Source organism: Trichosurus vulpecula, chromosome 1 (assembly GCF_011100635.1).
Source record: "Trichosurus vulpecula isolate mTriVul1 chromosome 1, mTriVul1.pri, whole genome shotgun sequence".
Taxonomy (NCBI): Eukaryota; Metazoa; Chordata; class Mammalia; order Diprotodontia; family Phalangeridae; genus Trichosurus; species Trichosurus vulpecula.
The window spans coordinates 47,826,483-47,844,579 of NC_050573.1; the positions used below are offsets into that span (position 1 = coordinate 47,826,483).

At 40.2% G+C, this 18,097-nt stretch overlaps 1 protein-coding gene across 1 annotated transcript in view; it reads left to right on the forward strand.

Moving 5' to 3' along the window:
• The window catches only part of LOC118845611 (E1A-binding protein p400-like), a 129,005-nt gene that overhangs the window by 20,305 nt on the left and 90,603 nt on the right, over positions 1-18,097 (forward strand). The window contains exons 2-3 of the mRNA XM_036753601.1: positions 1,548-1,591; positions 3,694-5,017. Of these exons, the coding sequence (XP_036609496.1) occupies positions 3,719-5,017 (1,299 nt within the window). The 5' untranslated portion in view covers positions 1,548-1,591; positions 3,694-3,718. The remainder of the gene's footprint in view (positions 1-1,547; positions 1,592-3,693; positions 5,018-18,097) is intronic.

Genomic DNA, 18,097 nt, shown 5'->3' on the forward strand with positions numbered 1-18,097 from the left:
TTTAATTTGCATTTTTCTTTGAGGCTTTGCTTTTAGATGTTTCCAAGTCATTGTATTCTTCTGCGTTGGTGTTTTGAACTTCCCTGTCACCACAGTAGCTTTCTATGGTCAGCTTCTTTTTGTTGTTGTTGTTTGCTCATTTTTCCAGCCTACTTTGTGACTGTGGATTTTATGTTACTGTTGGACTCTCCTCACTTCTGGTGGCAGGGGTGAGGGGTGGAGGGTATTTCTGGCCTGAACTTCTGTCTTTTATGTCCTTCTGCTATTTTCACAGTTTAGACTGGGAGTCTGTTAAGTTTTTGGTGCTTCCAAAGTCCTGTGATCTGAGGAGAGGTCTGTTTACTGCCCTCCTAGTCTGAGCTCTGTAAATTTCTGATCCAGGTTTGGGGTTGTTGGCTTGTGTGTAGTTGAGTTTCCATAGACTGTTGCTGGACTCAATCATTGTTAGCTCACTGGAAAGTTCTGCAGATTCAGGGTCACTGAAGTGCTGGTTCCACCTTTTGGGGGAAACCAGTTGGTTTTTGTCTCTTGCTCTGTTTTGTTCCATTGCAGGCATATGTGCAAACCTAAAGGTTTAGAATTGGGGCCCCATTCTGTTACTGTGCCCAGAGCTAGGGCTCTGATTCCTTGTGACCTCTCAGCTCCTGAAACTGTAACCTAGCACTGGGTAATGGGTAACAGAGCTGTCCCGTGGCACCTATTCCTGTTCCAGGAGTCTAGTATCTCTTTTATCCCTGGTATTCATGCCTTTACTATCCCTGGGGGCTAGGGCTGCTCCCTGTTGGTGTTACCACTTCCACAGCCCTGTGCTGCTTTTCTGCTGTCACACTACTGCTGTGCTGTGCTCCTGGCCAGCCCCTACCCCAGTGTCTGCAGACCTCCTAAACTACTCTGAGTTGGAAAAATCACTCACTGTGACTTTTTCTTGGCTTTCCCAATCAGAATTCAGTGTGGTATATTTTCTAGGTCATTGTAGAAGAGCTAAGGCAAAATGCTATTTCTCCTTCCACCATTTTGACTCGGCTCCTTCTTTCTATTCCTTTCTCTTTTCCTCTTTCTACCTCTCACCCCTCTCTTTTCCCCTTTCTCTGTCCCCTTCCCCTCTTCATTGTCTCTGTCTCTCTCTTTGATGGTCTCTCCCTCCTCTTTTCCCTTCTTCCCTCCCTGCTTTCCACTCTCTCCCTTCTTTCCTCTCCCTTCTTCTCTTTCTTCCCTCCCTTCTTCCTTCCTCCCTTCCCCTCCTTTCTTTCCTGACCTTTCTCTCTCTCTTCCTTCTCCTCCCTTCTCCATCCCTCTTTTCCCCTCCCACCTCCCTCCTTACCACCTTCTTCCCTCCCTTCCCCTTTGTCTTCCCTCCCTGCTCTGCTCCCTTCCCCTCCCTCCCCTGTTGTCTCCATTGGAACATAAGCTTCTTTAGAGAAGAGTCTGTTTCATGTTTATCTTTGTATCCCTGGCCACTGTCACAACTGGCTATTTAATATGTTTGTTGATTTGCTTAATTGATTACTAAAATTTGAATTTGAAATATTTTCATTTTTCTTTTCAAGGTATTGGAGGAAGGAGGGAAGCAAAACACAGGGCTAAATATCAGGTAACACTGTTTTAAAGTTATATTTGTAACACAATTTGATATGCACAATAGCATTTCAATATATCTGACAGGATAAGAGTGCTCATCATCTGCCTTTGTTCACAATATGTATAATATCAAACTTTGGATTTCATATTTAAATTTTATGATGTTCTTACTCTCTTATAAGTAATTAGAGTGCTATGTATGTCACCAGCTGAAAAAAAGTCATGTCAAAACTGCTTGCACATGTGTTGCTTTATCTGATGTAGTTTGCTTGATATGGAAAGATGTATGTCAAAAGTTGTTATAACTTGAAAACATTTCAAAGCCTAATTTATCACATATTCTGGAAGAAAAATAAGGTGAATTATGAACCATATTTTTGGTGGCCTGCCAGGCTCTAGAAGTTACCTACAAATTATGGTAGAATTCAGTAAGGTGAATTTAGTTTGCTTTGCCTGCCAACCCCTTAGGCTTGGTAGTAGCCAAGTACCACAGGCCGCTTCCCTGGTAGAGCTTGGACTGAATACACCAGTTTGCTTTATAACATATTGCATTGAGAGCTGCTTTAATTCACACCAACTGTCCCAAACTCTATCTCTGTCTGTCTGTCTTTGTGTCTATTGCTGTTCATTTGCTTAGCGCCCATTGCAAGTCTATTTTATAAAATTTTCAAAGTTTTAAATAGATAGTCATTCAGATAACAAGCATTTATTAGGTGTCTGTCATGTGCCAGACACTGTGCTATATGCTGGGGATACAAAGAAAGTCAAAAGACAGTTCCTGCCTTCAAGGAGTTTACTGTCTAATGGGAGAGACACCACAAATGGAATTATACACATACAAGATGTAGAGAGGAGAAATTAGAGACAATCAGTAGAGGGAGTATCAGGAAAGAGCTGAATCAGATAATGGAGTATCCTGGGAACTCATAGGATCGCAGATTCTGAGCTGGAAAGGCTCTCATCTTACAGATAAGGAATCACCTAGAGATGAAGGGACTTTCTGAAGATGCCTCAACTGAGCAGGTTACAGTCAAGATTTGGATCCAGGGCCACTGATGCCAAATCTAGCATTCTTCTCAGTACACCATGCTGCCTCTCATAGTGCAGTGTTTGAACCTTCAATTCTAGTGAGGCCAAAATGTACTCTGAGCACATTTATCCTACTTTGAAGCTGAACACAAAAATGGCCACAGAGAGACAACCTAGAGGAAGGGATACAGGGCTGTTACCAGAGTCTTGAAGCTGGCAATCTCTTTAACCTCTCCACGCTTCCGGCAGCTTTTTGATCCAGTCAGTTAGTCAGTAAGCATTTATTAAATGCCTGCTGTGTGCCAGCACAAATACAAAAAGAGGCAAAAGACAGTCCCTGCCCTCAAGGAGCTCACATTCTAATAAGGGAGAAGCATGCAAACGAATATATACAGACAAGCTATAGACCACATCACAGGAAATCCTTAAGAGAGAGGGTACTGGAATGATTGGGAAAGATTGCTTGTAGAAGATGGGATTTAGTTGGAACTTGATTGTACATTATAGATACGTGATCAGTGGAGGGAGCTTTTCCTCTAAGGAGACTCACAACGGAGTTCCTTATACCAATGAAAACTCAGCACCATCTCCTCCTAAGCAAAACAAAACTACAAGCCACTAGCAGACTGGAAAGGACTAAAGCAGTCAGTTGGCAGTAATGAATAACATGTCAGAAAGCTTCACTACACCTTTGCTGTTGAGCATTTGACATGAAATGAAACACGACTATGCATAACAGTTTACTTAAGATGGCTTTATTGCCAAGTGTTGTTTACCATTGAGGTTAATTTATTTGATATAAAATCAGGGAAATAAATGTTTGTTTTATATTTTGAATCGTAAGGTAACAAACTTTTGAAATTCTCTAGGATGTCTGGTATAGAGGGTTAGAAACCATTTTTGTTTTTGGCTGAATTTTATTACCATTATAATTGGCTTACCTGATATAAAAATCAGGGAAATAAATCTGCATTTTATATTTTGAATCACAAGGTAAACTTTTGAAGTTCTTCAAGATTTCTGATATAGATGGTTAGAAGCCATATTTTCTTTTGCTGAATTTTATTTTTCTGTGGATTTGTTTAGAATTTATTTTAAAGAAGAGGTGATAATGCACCATGGCAACAGTCCTCAGAATGTCCAGCTCCAGAGATCCAGGTCCTTCACAGGCAGTGAAGGGGAAGACCAGCAGTCACATTCAAATCTACCCCAGTCCCCTGCAGCTCCATTTGCTCCTTCAGCAAGCCCGTCTGCACCACAGTCGCCCAGTTACCAAATACAGCAGCTTATGAATAGAAGTCCAGTAGCTGGTCAGAATGTAAACATTACCCTTCAGAATGTTGGACCAGTAGTTGGAGGAAACCAGCAGATCACCCTGACCCCTTTGCCAATCCCCAATCCAACTTCCCCAGGTTTTCAGTTTAATTCTCAGCAAAGGAGGTTTGAGCATGGCTCCCCATCCTACATTCAAGTTACCTCCCCGTTGCCCCAACAAGTCCAGTCTCAAAGCCCTGGGCCAGTTCAGGCCTTACAGAGTGTGCGGGCAGGCACTCCTGGCCCGGGACTGGGTATTTGCAGCTCCAGCCCCACTGGAGGCTTTGTGGATGCTAGTGTGCTTGTGAGACAGATCAGTTTGAGCCCTTCAAATGGTGGACACTTTGTGTACCAGGAGGGTTCAGGCATCACCCAGATTTCTCAGGGAGGGCAAGTTCAACTCCAGCACGCGGGGGCCCCTATTACCGTTCGAGAACACAGACTTTCACAGCCCCACGCCCAGACGGGCGGCACCATTCATCATCTCGGACCCCAGAGCCCAGTAGCTAGTGGTGCCAGTATGCAGCCTTTGACTAGCCCCAGTCACATTGCAACGACCAGCTTGCCGCCCCAGATCAGTAGTATTATTCAAGGACAATTGATTCAACAGCAGCAAGTGCTTCAAGGACAGCAGTTGAATAGACCTATGGGGTTTGAGAGGCCTTCGGGTGTCTTAATATCTGGAGTCGGAGGCCCTTCAGCCTTCGGGATGACTTCACCACCCCCTGGACCGACCAGCCCTTCTCGAGCTGCTGTGCCACAGGGTCTTTCCAGCCTTCCTCTCGCTCCTGCAGGAAGTTTGGGAGTGAAAAAAGTACCTAAAAAATTGGAGGAGATTCCAGCAGCGTCTCAAGAAACAGCTCAGATGAGGAAGCAATGCCTGGACCATCATTACAGGGAGATGGAGGCTCTGAAAGAGAGCTTTAGGGAGTGTTTGATTGAACTGTTTTTCTTGCAGCATTTTCAAGGGAATATGATGGATTTCTTAGCTTTTAGGAAAAAACACTATGCACCCTTGCAAGCGTATCTTAAGCAAAATGATTTGGATCTTGAGGAAGAGGAAGAGGAGGAAAAATCTGAAGTCATCAATGATGAGGTAAGAAGTCCAGCACGTAATAACATGTATATCATTAGACATACAGTGGGTATACTACGGGTATCATAAATTAATCAGTGAAATTTATGAAAATTTTGCTACTGAAAAATATTCTTTTGAAAAACTGCTACATACATGGGATAAAAGTAATTTTCTTTTGAAAAATGAAATTGATATTGGGGATAGTGCTAATCCTTAGGATATTTAAGTGGAAAAAAGTTCTTAAACTAGAAAATGCCAAGTTCTGTAACTAGTACTCTTCCCATTTTCAAGGTGTGAGCTCTAGATGTGCTTTTGTATAAGAAAATCTACTAGTACTTGCCCTTGATCCGGAATGCTTTCTATGGCTTGCTCCCTTTCCAAACCTCTCCTATTTCCAGTATTCCTTCAGGTTTTTTCTGATTATATTAGAAAGAAAATCTCAGTTTTGATGTCATTGATCTCATTTAACATCTACTTTTTTCCCTTGTAATAAGGAAGATATGTCCTGGGTTTAAGGCTGGTTGTACATAATAGCAGCAGCCAGTGGGTGAGGCCTTGGTAGCACTAAGAACTTTGGTAGCAGCAGGAAGAAACAGATGTTCAAAACTGAGAATCCTAAATCTATGATGAATCGTGTGGGTATCCTTTTATATCTGTCCATGGCAAAATGTTAAGTCTTACAAGAAAAGCTGTAACAGGCTAGATCCTGATACTTAAACTAATTTTTCTATCAATTCTGAGGGTTTTTAATTTAGAAGCAGTCAGAATCTGAGCTAGAATCTTGAAGGGATAATATGGTAATTTTTTGGGGGGGTGGATTAGAGGAGGCAATTGGGGTCAAGTGATTTGCCCAGGGTCACAGAGCTAGTAAGTGTCTGAAGTCAAATTTGAACTCAGGATCTTCTGACTTCAGGGCCAGTACTCTATCCACTGTACCACCTAGCTGCCTGAAAATGTGGCATATTTAAAACTGTAACTATTTTCTCTTCTTGTGTATTTGAAGAGCGAACCCTTCATGTTAAATTCTGCTAGAAATATTTGAAATCCATAAATTGATTCAGAGTGAAAATGTTTTTGTAAATTTAGTTAACTAAATGTGCCTTCAGGTTATTTGAATGTTTACGTGTGGGACTGATATCAGAAAATAAATCACTATATAGGTCTTTAATCATGAGAATAAAATATCTCATCAATTTTTAAGAAAAAAATTTTATTTAAGAAAATACTTTAATTCAGTGTTTCGTAAATATAATAGGTCTTTGCTAGGTATATGCTGCAGATGTAGGGAAAGATAGGATTTTAGAGTTGAAAGAGACCCCTCAATTTGCAGTTAAGGAAACTCCCAGAAAATCCCAGAGAAAGTAGGTAATTTACCCAAGGTGATTATGATTATGACTCTGTTGTTGGAAACTCCAGTGAGGCTTTCTCATCACTGTAGCTAGCTCAGAGAATTTGCCAGGGTGCTGAGAAATTACATGGTTCATCAGGGCCCCCCGGCCTGGCAGAGGTGACACATGAAGCCAGGCCTCCCAGGCACCAGATATTCTCCTCCAGCCCAAAGTCATAAAGCTAGTAAATTACACAGATGGGAATCCTGAATTCAGGTCCTTTGGCTCCAAATCGAAAGCTTGTCCTGTTGTATGTGGCAGTTGCCTTTTTACATTTCTGTGATGTTTTCAGGTTGATGAATCACTTTCCTTATGCCCCTGTGCAGCAGGTTGTAGCTTGAGTGTTGTTATCACAATTTTGTAGATGGGGAAACTGAGACTCGGAGAAGTGAAAAATTTTAACAACTGTCACAACAGTGATTTGAACCGAGTTCTCCCAATCCCAAGTCCATTGCTCTTTCTACAACACCAGCAGTTCTCAAACTTTGTGATCTCTGGACCTTTTATACTCTTAAAAAGCGTTGAGGACACAAAGAGCTTTTGTTTATGTGGATTATGGCCATTAATATTTACCGTGTTATCAATTAGAACTAATGACACCTTAAAGTATTTATTAATTCTATTATCTATTTATTAATTCTCAAACTAACCATAACAAACCAATTATATGTTAACACAACACTTTAATGAAAAATAATGAAAAGAAAATAACAAAATGATAACAACAAACCAAAATTTAACGTGAGGAGTGGCAGTGTTTGTTTTCTGTGTTTTTGCAAATCTCTTTAAATGTCCGAATTAGTAGAAGACAGCTGGCATCTCCTTTTGCACCGTCATCCAGCCTATCGCAGTATGTTGTTGTGGTTGAAGTGTATGATGAGTATCAGTTCTCATACAGATGTGTAGCTGGAAGGGCAAGGAGCGTCTTCATAGGCAGATAATGTCTTGGGAAGATCTCTTGACCTTCTGGACTTCCTGAGAGTCTTTAGACTCCTGGGGATCCTTGGACTGCTTTGAGAACTGCTTCATTATACCAATCCCACATTCATTTTTTTTAATATTTTAATTTTGCTCCTGACTAGAACTGAACTTTCTTCCTGACCAGGAAGCCTTTTTAGGTTGATATTTCAAAATTTAAAACACATCTTTTGTAACATCTTCATTCTTTTCTTTTTATTATCAGGTGAACTAGCCACAACTAATTGGTTTTGAATTCCCTAAATTTACATTCTAAAGGGGATCAAAATTTGAAGGACCCTCGATTTGGGGTTGGAGGGTAGAGAAACTTTAGATCATCTAGTCCAACCCTTCCCTCCATTTTACAGACCGGGAAACTGAGAGAAGAAAGGATTTAAGACCATCGGATAACCAGTTTAGCTGGAAGGGACCCTGAAGGGCCGTCTCAGTACAGCCCTCTTATTTGTTAGATGAGGACACTGAGTCTTGAGAGTTAACATGAATTTCTGGAGATCAGCTTGTAGTAAGTGGCCTGAGGCGATCCTGACCCCAGTATTCTGACTCCGGGTCTCCCAAGGCACTGTCCTACTTCCTCCCATTTCTACCCCCTACCCTTATGCTTCTCCCATCGCTCTCATTTTTTCCCAAAACTTTCCCAGCCCTTCCTTCCCGGAGATCTCTCACATTCTTCTCCTGGTCTGGATGAGACCCTCCTGTCAGGGTCCCATCGTCCTCTACTTATTCATATCTCTATGTTGTACCAGAAGCGAGTGAGACACACCACAGAGTATAAGTTTTAAGTGGAGAATTTATTAGCCAGCGGCCACTGGGGTACTGCACCACAAATCAATGGCGATGTGTTGGGGTGATGGCTTGGCTTATATAGGATATGTGGGGGTACAGGGCAGGGAAACAGGAACAAAGGTCCTGGCTGATCAAAAGATTCAGTCAGGTTATCATACTAGTGGGATAATCTCATTTACATTCCTCGGTGGAGTCACAGAACCCCAGGGATATCTGCTAGAAAGGGTCTTCCAGGTTATCCTTCAGTGGGATGGTCCTATCTATTGACATTCCTTGGTGGAGTCATGGAGTCCCAGGGGGTTTGCTAAATGCCAAAGATATCTGAGTCCATTCTTTCTGGGGGTGCTTGTCAGTAGCTAGGGGTTACTCAGGGGTTCCTAATTTTCCTTGTATTACATTCCCCACTTTTTTCATGGGGGGTTTCAAATCCTTGAAAAAGGAATGACCTGATGGGGCATAGCAATAAAAATTAGGAGGCCAACCAAAATGCTAAGCAGGGGTGACAGTAAAAGGAATGCTAGGTCGTTGGCCCCAGGGGAAGGCCAGACCTAGTTGGAAGACTCAAGGAGAGTCCAAGGAGCCTCCCCGGCTACTGCACTCCAGAAATTTAAAAAAATGGTATAAAACATTCCACATTTCCCCCTTTTTGGTCAAAGGCAAACTGAAAGTTTCGCCTAAAGACCAATTAAAGGTATGGACAAAACTATCTTCCACAGGGTAAAGTTCTAAAATCCCTATCTAGGTGGAGTCAGGTTTTCACTTTTCTGTATTTGGACATCCCCAGGGACGGGCAGGAATTGTAAACTAGTTGTAAGTAAGCAGAGGGAACATAATAAAAATTCAGGAAAACAGTCTTGAGAACACAAGGACTCAGAAGGGGAAAAAGCAGGTCTTTGCTCAGGTTCTGGTTCCGGATCCCGTGAGAAAGCCATCCGCATCCGGTGCTGTCCCTCTCAGGCTCTTGGAACCACAGGGCGAGGTCTCCTATAGGCCCAGATGTCCACTCCTCACACGGGGTTCCCAGAACGCATGTAATTTGATGATTAAGAAAAGAAACATAACATAGGTCTCAGCCACGCAGGGCCAAGTTCAAACAGATACAAGAAGTAGTTCAGTATCCCAGCCACACAGGGATGAGTCCAAACAATGACAATAAAGTTTTTCCCATAATTCACAAACTGCACAATTACATTGGGTCAGGTACAGACCAATTACTTAGATGACTCACAATAGAGGGGGAGATTTGCATGTCACATGTTTTACATTCATAAATTGGATAACAAGAAAACTTAAACCTGAACCATACAAAGTAATGCAATCATTATTAATAATCATATATGACATCATAAACTTTTAGCCATGCCATGTCTGTTTGATGGCATTTACAAATAGTCCACAAACCATTCTTAACAAAGCTAAAAATGTTTCTGGTTCAATTCCAGCAATTAATTGCACATTTTGTATACAAAGTAACAGTCACAATGTTCATTTAAAGCAGTATTTTAAAATCCCAGATGCCTGATTGTAGTTATCTGGTCCCTTGATAGTAAAAGAGAGTTCTGCTTCTCTGGTTCAGATCTAGAAATTCTCAGACAATTTTAACTTACTATAACTTCCAGATACTTTACAAAGGGGATATATTTTCACTTGTACCACTATCTTATACAATTTTCTTGTGCTAGCATCCAAATTTAAGAACTTATTACCAAAACACACTTATCAGCTCGAATTTTCAGAATTGATAAATTTTAGAGCCAATCATACACATCTGTACATAATTCTTAGGGGAATCAATCTGATCCTATTGCCTTTTTCAAAATTCGCTATCCCTTCCTTTTATTAGACATTGATCACATTACATCTTTGCCTTATTTGCTTTGCCTAATCGTTTTCCCCTTTTGGAGGATGTTATCCCTATATTATTTCAATGTTTTATTTGGTCATGAACATAAGTTAAAATTGTAAGCTATTCGTACCTGTATCTTATTATAATAACTCAGAGATATTTCAATATTCATCTATGTATTACCTAACAGATTTAGCATAGTGCTTACAAAACTTCTTGATAATTTAAATTTGCTATGAAAGAAACTAGGGACTATGTCATATATCTTAACAGAAGGAAAGAACTTCCTTAGCTCTGTTTGATTCCAGGCATGAGTCATATCTGATAGCCAATCTTATAGTCACCAGGTGCTGAAAGGAGGGCTTAGGAGTAACCAGGTGGGGACTTTCCTTTTCAGAAAGGAAATAGCAGAGTTGGGAAATAAAGTCAGGAAGATACTACCTAGGCTGTGTCCAAGGTCGTCTTCAAGACTTTTCCCAGGCACAGATCTTTCAAGTTCTCAGCTTGCAATGCCTGCCATGCCATTACTGGCTTCATGTGACCTAGTCTTGTAATCAGAGCTTAAGACAATATTAAATTGTAGTCCCCAAAAATCTTAAATAGCAAATAAATATCCTTCAGATAAGACTGCCCAAATTTTATTGAGCTAATAATTATCAAATCAAGCTACATAACTTTTCCATCTTCTAAATACTTCCTCACACTCATCTCCAACTTACTTTGACCGTCTGAAACTATCATTCTCGGGACAGGAGAGGCTTAGCTAACTCCCATTTGTCTCCAAACTTTCTTATCTGCCTTTCCTATTTTCCCTCAACCTTAATTTACCTTTCCAAATCTTTCAAACCCATTACTCAGTCTTCTTTACATTTCAACCATAAGACAAAACAACTCATAAGTTAGTACTTTCATTGTCATAACTATGTATACTGGAATCCCATTCCAACTTCTTAAACACACAAAGACACAAAAAAGGGGATTTGTTTTTTGTGATAACTCATTCTAAATAAAGGGAACACTTATTAAAAAGATCAGCCATCTCACCTCCCCCTGAGGGTGGGTTCTTCTTCATCAGATGGCAGACTTCACTAATTAAACTACCCCAAACCCATCTCAAGTCTTAGTCTAATCTTATCAGTTTTTTTAAGAAGCCAGGTTGGAGGCTTCTTGACCCCTACTGTCCTCTTATTGCTGCCCCTCCCCTTTCCTTCCCTTCTGACTGGTGGGCTAAGGTGAAATTCTTTTCTCCTTATCTAAACTAAGGGCGGGGAGGAGTAAGGAATTCAGACTGTTGTTTCGAACCTTCTTAGTCAAAAAAGAACCTTGAATAAGACATTAATTGGGCCTTCAACCTCACTCTCAAGGCTTCTATAGATAAGCATTAATTCTAATAATTCTAATAAGGTTCTCACCCAGAAACTCCAAGAACTCACAATAGATTTGAACTGCAACCAATTGGCTTACAGGTGGAAATTCAGCAGGCCTTCTAAAATTATACAAAAAGATTTTACAGAATATTTTTCAAAAGTATTTTCCATTCTTAAAGCAAAATAACCTTTAAACATTTGGATTCATTCACAAATTAGTCCATAAACCTCCAGATTAACATACATAAATACATCTTTAGATGATACAGGCTTGAAAATCACATTGAATTCTTTGTTATTACAGAATTTCTAGGTATCGCAAAATTCTTTAGTCAAAAGATGTTGTAATGAGGATAACACTTAGTTTCTATATCCAATTAAATTAGCTTTCATTACAATGACAAAGTTTACCAGGACTTTTAAAAGCTTTGTCTATAGGAATCCCTCTACTCTGAAAACTTTCACAAGATTGAATATCTAAACGTCCTTGGTTCAGTTAACAATCTCAATTTCTTAATTAAATGCAATTCTTTTTTTTTTTTTTTTTTTTTGCTTTTTTTTGGCAAGGCAATTGGGGTTAAGTGACTTGCCCAAGGTCACACAGCTAGTACATGTGTCAAGTGTCTGAGGCCGGATTTGAACTCAGGTCCTCCTGACTCCAGGGCCGGTGCTCTACTCACTGCGCCACCTAGCTGCCCCTTAAATGCAATTCTTAATCTAACAACATCCAGATTATAAGAGAAATTATTCTCTAACAGCACAGGTAATGCGATGTTAACCAATTTGTATATAATAAAAAACTTAGAAATAAGTACACCACAAGCAATTATCATGTATTTAAAACTTGAAAACAGATTCCAATTAATTACCAACTAGTGATCATAACTGAGTTGGATAAGCAAATCAAATCTGATTCATAACCACTAGTGGTAACATTTTAATTTCTAAGGCCCAATACTCTCTGCATTGCAAAAGAAAAGGTTACTGTTTATAAAACCACATTTTAACAAAATAGTTGATTTATAACAAGAACAATTTCAACTGAACTTCCAGACAAAACTTGGAGGTGATAATTTCTTAGGTTACAGCAGTTGTCCAACTTCTTAACCTAATGCAACTCTAACAAAATATTTTATATTATAGAAATGTAACGATGCCCTAAACATTATTATGTATGTAAAATTTGAACCACTCATTCCAGGCTAGGTAGATACATTTCTAAACCAAATATGACAGTTTAAAATTACCAACTTTTCATCCAATTCACATATATCAAACTCAAATTAAAATACCGTATAATTTGAGAAATACAGAAACAATAAATTTCAGATGACATCAATTGCATTTCCAGATACAATATAGGAATTGTTGGTCCTATTACTTCCGGTATTATATATTAATGCATTAATATATAAATACATGTATCACATATATTAATACATTAACATCCCAAATACACTTTATTTAGCTGTATATTCTTCAGTACCACTACCTCTGGCCCAGGTATAGGAACTTTTGCCTGGCCATGAATGAACTTATGAAAGAAAGAGAAACTGAATTTTGCACCCACTTTTTCCAAGCTTCATCTTATACAAAAATGCCTAAAAGGATTTTTTTGGACTTCCAAGGAAGATAAAGAGGGAGTGGTGCTTGAGAGCACATGGCTTGCAACTCCCCCACACATTCTTTTTTTACCAAGATAAAGTATTTCTTAGTTTCCCCTTCAGCCTGAGGGTCTCCGATAAAGGGAAAAAATCCCTTTTAGTTTTCTAAGGGCTCCTCCCGAGGTGGGGCCTGACAGCCCCTGGAGGGCAAGGAGCCTACCCTTCCAAGCACTAACTAACCAGCCCTATTTCTTTACAAGTTTCATTTTAGCTTCAGCTCTGATAATCTTTCAATGTGGAGGGTGGGGGAAGGGTGTGGCCAGGAGCACATGGCAGCTGAGAGGAGCACATGGACTCCTGGCTAGACAGGTAGTCTCAAGCTACTATTTTCAGCCCTCCTAAATTCCTTTTTTACAAGTTTCTACCTCTCTCTTTCACGAAATTTACTTTTTAAACTTTACCACAAGGATGGGCTACAAAGGTACCCAGGGGCACAGGACTGACTGTCAGTCTGCGAACTTCTGTCCCTCTCCTCCTTTTTGCCCAGTGGGGAGGGCGATTTAAGTTTTTCCCTACAGTTCTCCTTCATTCTCTTCTAATCTGACCTGGGAGGAGAGGAGTTTGACTTAACTTCTCTAACCTTCACTGCAGCCCTAGTGAAAAGGTCTCAATGATTGTAATTCAAGTAAACTTCACCCCTTGCTCACTCCCAAAAAACCTCTTTTGTACTTGAATCTACGGGAATCAGGGACCAAGACAAATGCGAGAGTCCCACTGAAGACTTTAACAGAGGTTTTAGCCAGAAGGCATTCATTGGGAGGTGTTTCAGCAAGAGTGAGCTCTTGGAATGGATTTACAATTTTAGGAATTCTTTCTTCCCAAATTCAACGAACCAATTTCCAAACTTTTTAACAATTTAAAACCCAGAATTTGCCAAAATTTTAACCCCTTTTCCGTTGTGATTCCAGGTCGACCACACATAGAACCACAAGGGGAAAGAGTCTTTGTTTCCCTAGTTGCAGCCTGAAATCTCTGGCTGCCTGCATTTCAGATTTTTAACAAAACATAGACATTTCACAATTTTGACACAGACACGGGAACAGAGATGAACTCAAAACGCAACAAAAAAACAGTGTGGAGCGAATTGAAGGCTAAACAGGTCCCCTCAGAGGAAAGATTTCCTCCTCAAAGATATGACCCCCCAACCTCTCTCACACCTCAGCACAAAACAGAGAACCATACAGTGTGGGTGAAATCGAAGGCTAAACAAGTCCTCTCGGAGGAAAGACTTCCTCCTCAAAGATAGGACCCCCAATCCCTCTCACACCTAAACACAAAACAGAAAACCAACAGCATGGGTTGATAGAAGGCTAAAAAATTCTCTCGGAGGAGGGATAACGACCTCCAATCTCCCCACACCCCAAAACACAAAACAGAAAACCAAATGGCACGAGCTGATTGAAGGCTAAACAAGTCCCCTCGGAGGAAAGAAAAGTGAACCAGATTTCCTCCTTAGGGATACGACCCCCAATCTTCCCACACCCCAATAGGGAGGGTGGCGTCCTAGCCCCCCTAGCTCTGTACCACAGCCTCGTCAGGGTTTATCGTGATAACAGAGACCCAAATGGCTAGCCCCAAACCAGAAAAACCTTACCTCTAGAGGTCTGAAAACCAGAATTCTCCGTAGGCCGAAAAGGGACAGGTCAGCAAAGAGCCCATTCTCTGAGACCGTCACCCCACATCAGAGTCCTAGGAAAAGAAATCCCCAGGAGCCGGCCCTCTGAAGTGAGAGAAGGTGGATCGGGGCAGAGACTCCCTGTTGAGGTCCGGAATTCTGTGTGTGTCTCCAGGGCGGTAACACGAAATACCGCCTCATCTCGCTGGGGCCTCCAAAATGTTGTACCAGAAGCGAGCGAGACACACCACAGAGTGTAAGTTTTAAGTGGAGAATTTATTAGCCGGTGGCCATTGGGGTACTGCACCACAAATCAATGGCGATGTGTTGGGGTGATGGCTTGGCTTATATAGGATATGTGGGGGTACAGGGCAGGGAAACAGGAACAAAGGTCCTGGCTGATCAAAAGATTCAGTCAGGTTATCATACTAGTGGGATAATCTCATTTACATTCCTCGATGGAGTCACAGAGCCCCAGGGATATCTGCTAGAAAGGGTCTTCCAGGTTATCCTTCAGTGGGATGGTCCTATCTATTGACATTCCTTGGTGGAGTCATGGAGTCCCAGGGGGTTTGCTAAATGCCAAAGATATCTGAGTCCATTCTTTCTGGGGGTGCTTGTCAGTAGCTAGGGGTTACTCAGAGGTTCCTAATTTTCCTTGTATTACATCTGTCATCCAAAGCTTTGTGTTATCCATTGGCAAAGAAGTCCTATTAACACTGTTAACTCTTTCTGAAACTTTAGATGTTAGGGTCCTGACTGAAGATGCCAAGCAGGGCAGGGCTAGGCCTTTGGGTGATAGAGTAGGAGACTGACTGTATGGTGAGATTTGAAGGGCACTCACTGTCCAAAGTCCTTCTTGCCCTCAAATTATCTCCCCTGTTAACTTCTATACAGTGCTGAGAATTCCTCTCACAGGAAATTCATTGCTTTGGGGAAGAACTCTCCTGAAATCCCTTTTGAAATATAAAGACGGGAAGGCTTGGTGGCTCTAAGTTGGGCAGACCTGGGTTCAAGTGTTGCCAATATGAAACATTAGCTTTGTGAGCCTGGGTAAATCACCTAAACTCTCAGTTTTCCAGGCAGCCCACTCCATGTTTCAGAACAGTTACTGATCTACTTTGGTAGAGGCATTCTTTCTTCATTCTAGGTTCACTTCTCCCGCCATCATGAAACTACTCCTGGGAACGTTAGTCATTAGCAACCATTAAGGTCTTAGATGAATTATCAGAGATTTAGCTAGTATGTCAGAGAATGAGAAATGAGTGGGCATTTTAAATTTCACAAGTTGATTTTTGAAAAAGGACTCCAAGTCCTTATTATTTTCTTTGAGTATTATTTTCTACTAGGATAGTGTTACATTTTGAGTTGTAGTTTGTATTAATCACATCGATTTGGGGGAGTTATTCACTGAATCAATCTGATGTTCCTTCTGGTTCATTTTAGCCATCTTTGGTTTTTTCTTTGACTTTCAAGCTGTATCTGGACCCTTGATGTAAAGTGCTATTTGACTTTAGAGCAGTTTAATATAATTTTACTGAGTACTAGATTTGAGTAGGCTCACTCAGAGAAGTAGTTTGTTTCTCCTGAAAGATTTTTCTTTAGCTTAACTGTCGAAAGCTTTTTCTTTTAAGGACTTTGCAAACCTGAAAGCAATAGGTAAATGTTGGCAATTATTATGACTGATTTTATCTTGTGATAAAATGAAATCATAATATGTCACTGTTATCTTCTTTGTTTGTCCTCTGTATAGTTTTTGTTTTTCTCTCTTTTTCCTATTTTAAGCACTTGCAAATCCTGAAGATCTCCTTCCCTACGGGGAAAGTTGATTGGCTTAGGGTCCAGGCTTTAGGATCCAGGGTAGTCAAATGGTGGGTTTGTCTCTTGTAAATGTGCAGGCTCTTTTTGGTAAAGACCATCCTGAGAAACTGTTGTTATCTGCTCGGTGAGGATGAAATGTTACCAGCCTGAGCTGAACTTCAGATCTACATTATCAGTGACTGGCTCTTACAGTAAATTCTGTTGGAGTAAGAGTGTCCTCTGATGAAGATTGAATTATGTCCCCTCTTCACTGAGGTTCCACCAGTTTGATGGGCAGTGGTTGTGCAGTATTGATCAACTTAAAAATTGTTTTCCCTTTTCCCCCTTTCCCCTCCAAATATCTCCTCTCAGGTAAAAGTTGTGACAGGAAAGGATGGGCAGACTGGGACTCCTGTTGCTATTGCAACCCAGCTTCCTCCAAATGTTTCTGCTGCTTTTTCATCCCAGCAGCCATTTCAGGTACTTTTCGATGGTTCTAAAATGTAGTCTCATCCTGGATTTTAGATTCATCTAGATTTGGTATTTCCTAGAATTCAGTGGTTTTCCAAGAACCTGCACCTTGTTATTAACCAAGTACATATGTTTGAAAGTTTTTTAAAACTTCAGAATTTTAATGCATTACCATTTTTTCTTTCCTCTGAAAACTGAGGAAATCACCTGATCCTATTTTTGGATTTGGGGCTTGCTTTCGTTAAATTTCACCTTGAGTTTTTTTTTGTTGTTGTTGTTTATTTCTTGATGCCTTTGATTCTTTTGTGCTTTTTTTGTGCATTTGTAGTTTGTCTTGAATGTAAGTGCAGATTTTGTTTGCTTTGGGAAACATACTTTTTAAAAGAGATATGCTTCTTATAAATTCTCTTCTTTCCTGGAACAAGTTCTTTTAATAGTTGTGTTTATAAATGTTTAATGTTTTTATTTCAAGAACAGAAAATGAAGTATTAGAAATAAAACAAGCTCAGTAATTATTTTCCTATACATTTTTCTTAGTGTTTCATGGAAGAAGAGTAATATTTTCTTACTGAATTCTCAAGGAACAATTTCAAAGTTTTAAAAAGTTGTTAAAGGTTCTTTGTTATATACAATTACAGCCTCTGATTGCTTTGTATTTAAGTTTACGTCATTGATTCAGGAAAATGCCTTCCTCTTGTCCTAGGACTAAATTTAACTAAATTTACATACTTGTCCCATTTCCTGCCTTGTTGGTCCTGTGTTTTATACATAACGGAATTTTTTACTATTCATCTTCCAAAGGACTTACTAAGTACAACAAACGTAGTGGGATCACCCCATTCCAAAAACAGCACATTTGCATTTAAGCAGGCAGACTTGTACATTCTGTGTTTCTTCCCTGTCCCAGTTAGAATACATGCTTCTTGAGGACTGCTGTTATTTTTCTCTTTCTCTGTATCCCTGGCACTTAGCACTGTGCGCTGCTATAGAAGGCCTCAGTAAATGTTTGTTGAATTGAATGAAGCACTTTTAATGGCTCTCTGCTATCTATAAAATAAAGTTTAGACTCTTTAGTCTAGCATTCAATCCAAAGTCCACAACCTGGTTTCACAGCCTTTCTTTCCATCTTTATTTTTTGGGCTCCACCAAAACTCCATTTGTCATGCTCAGAAAATATTAATTCATT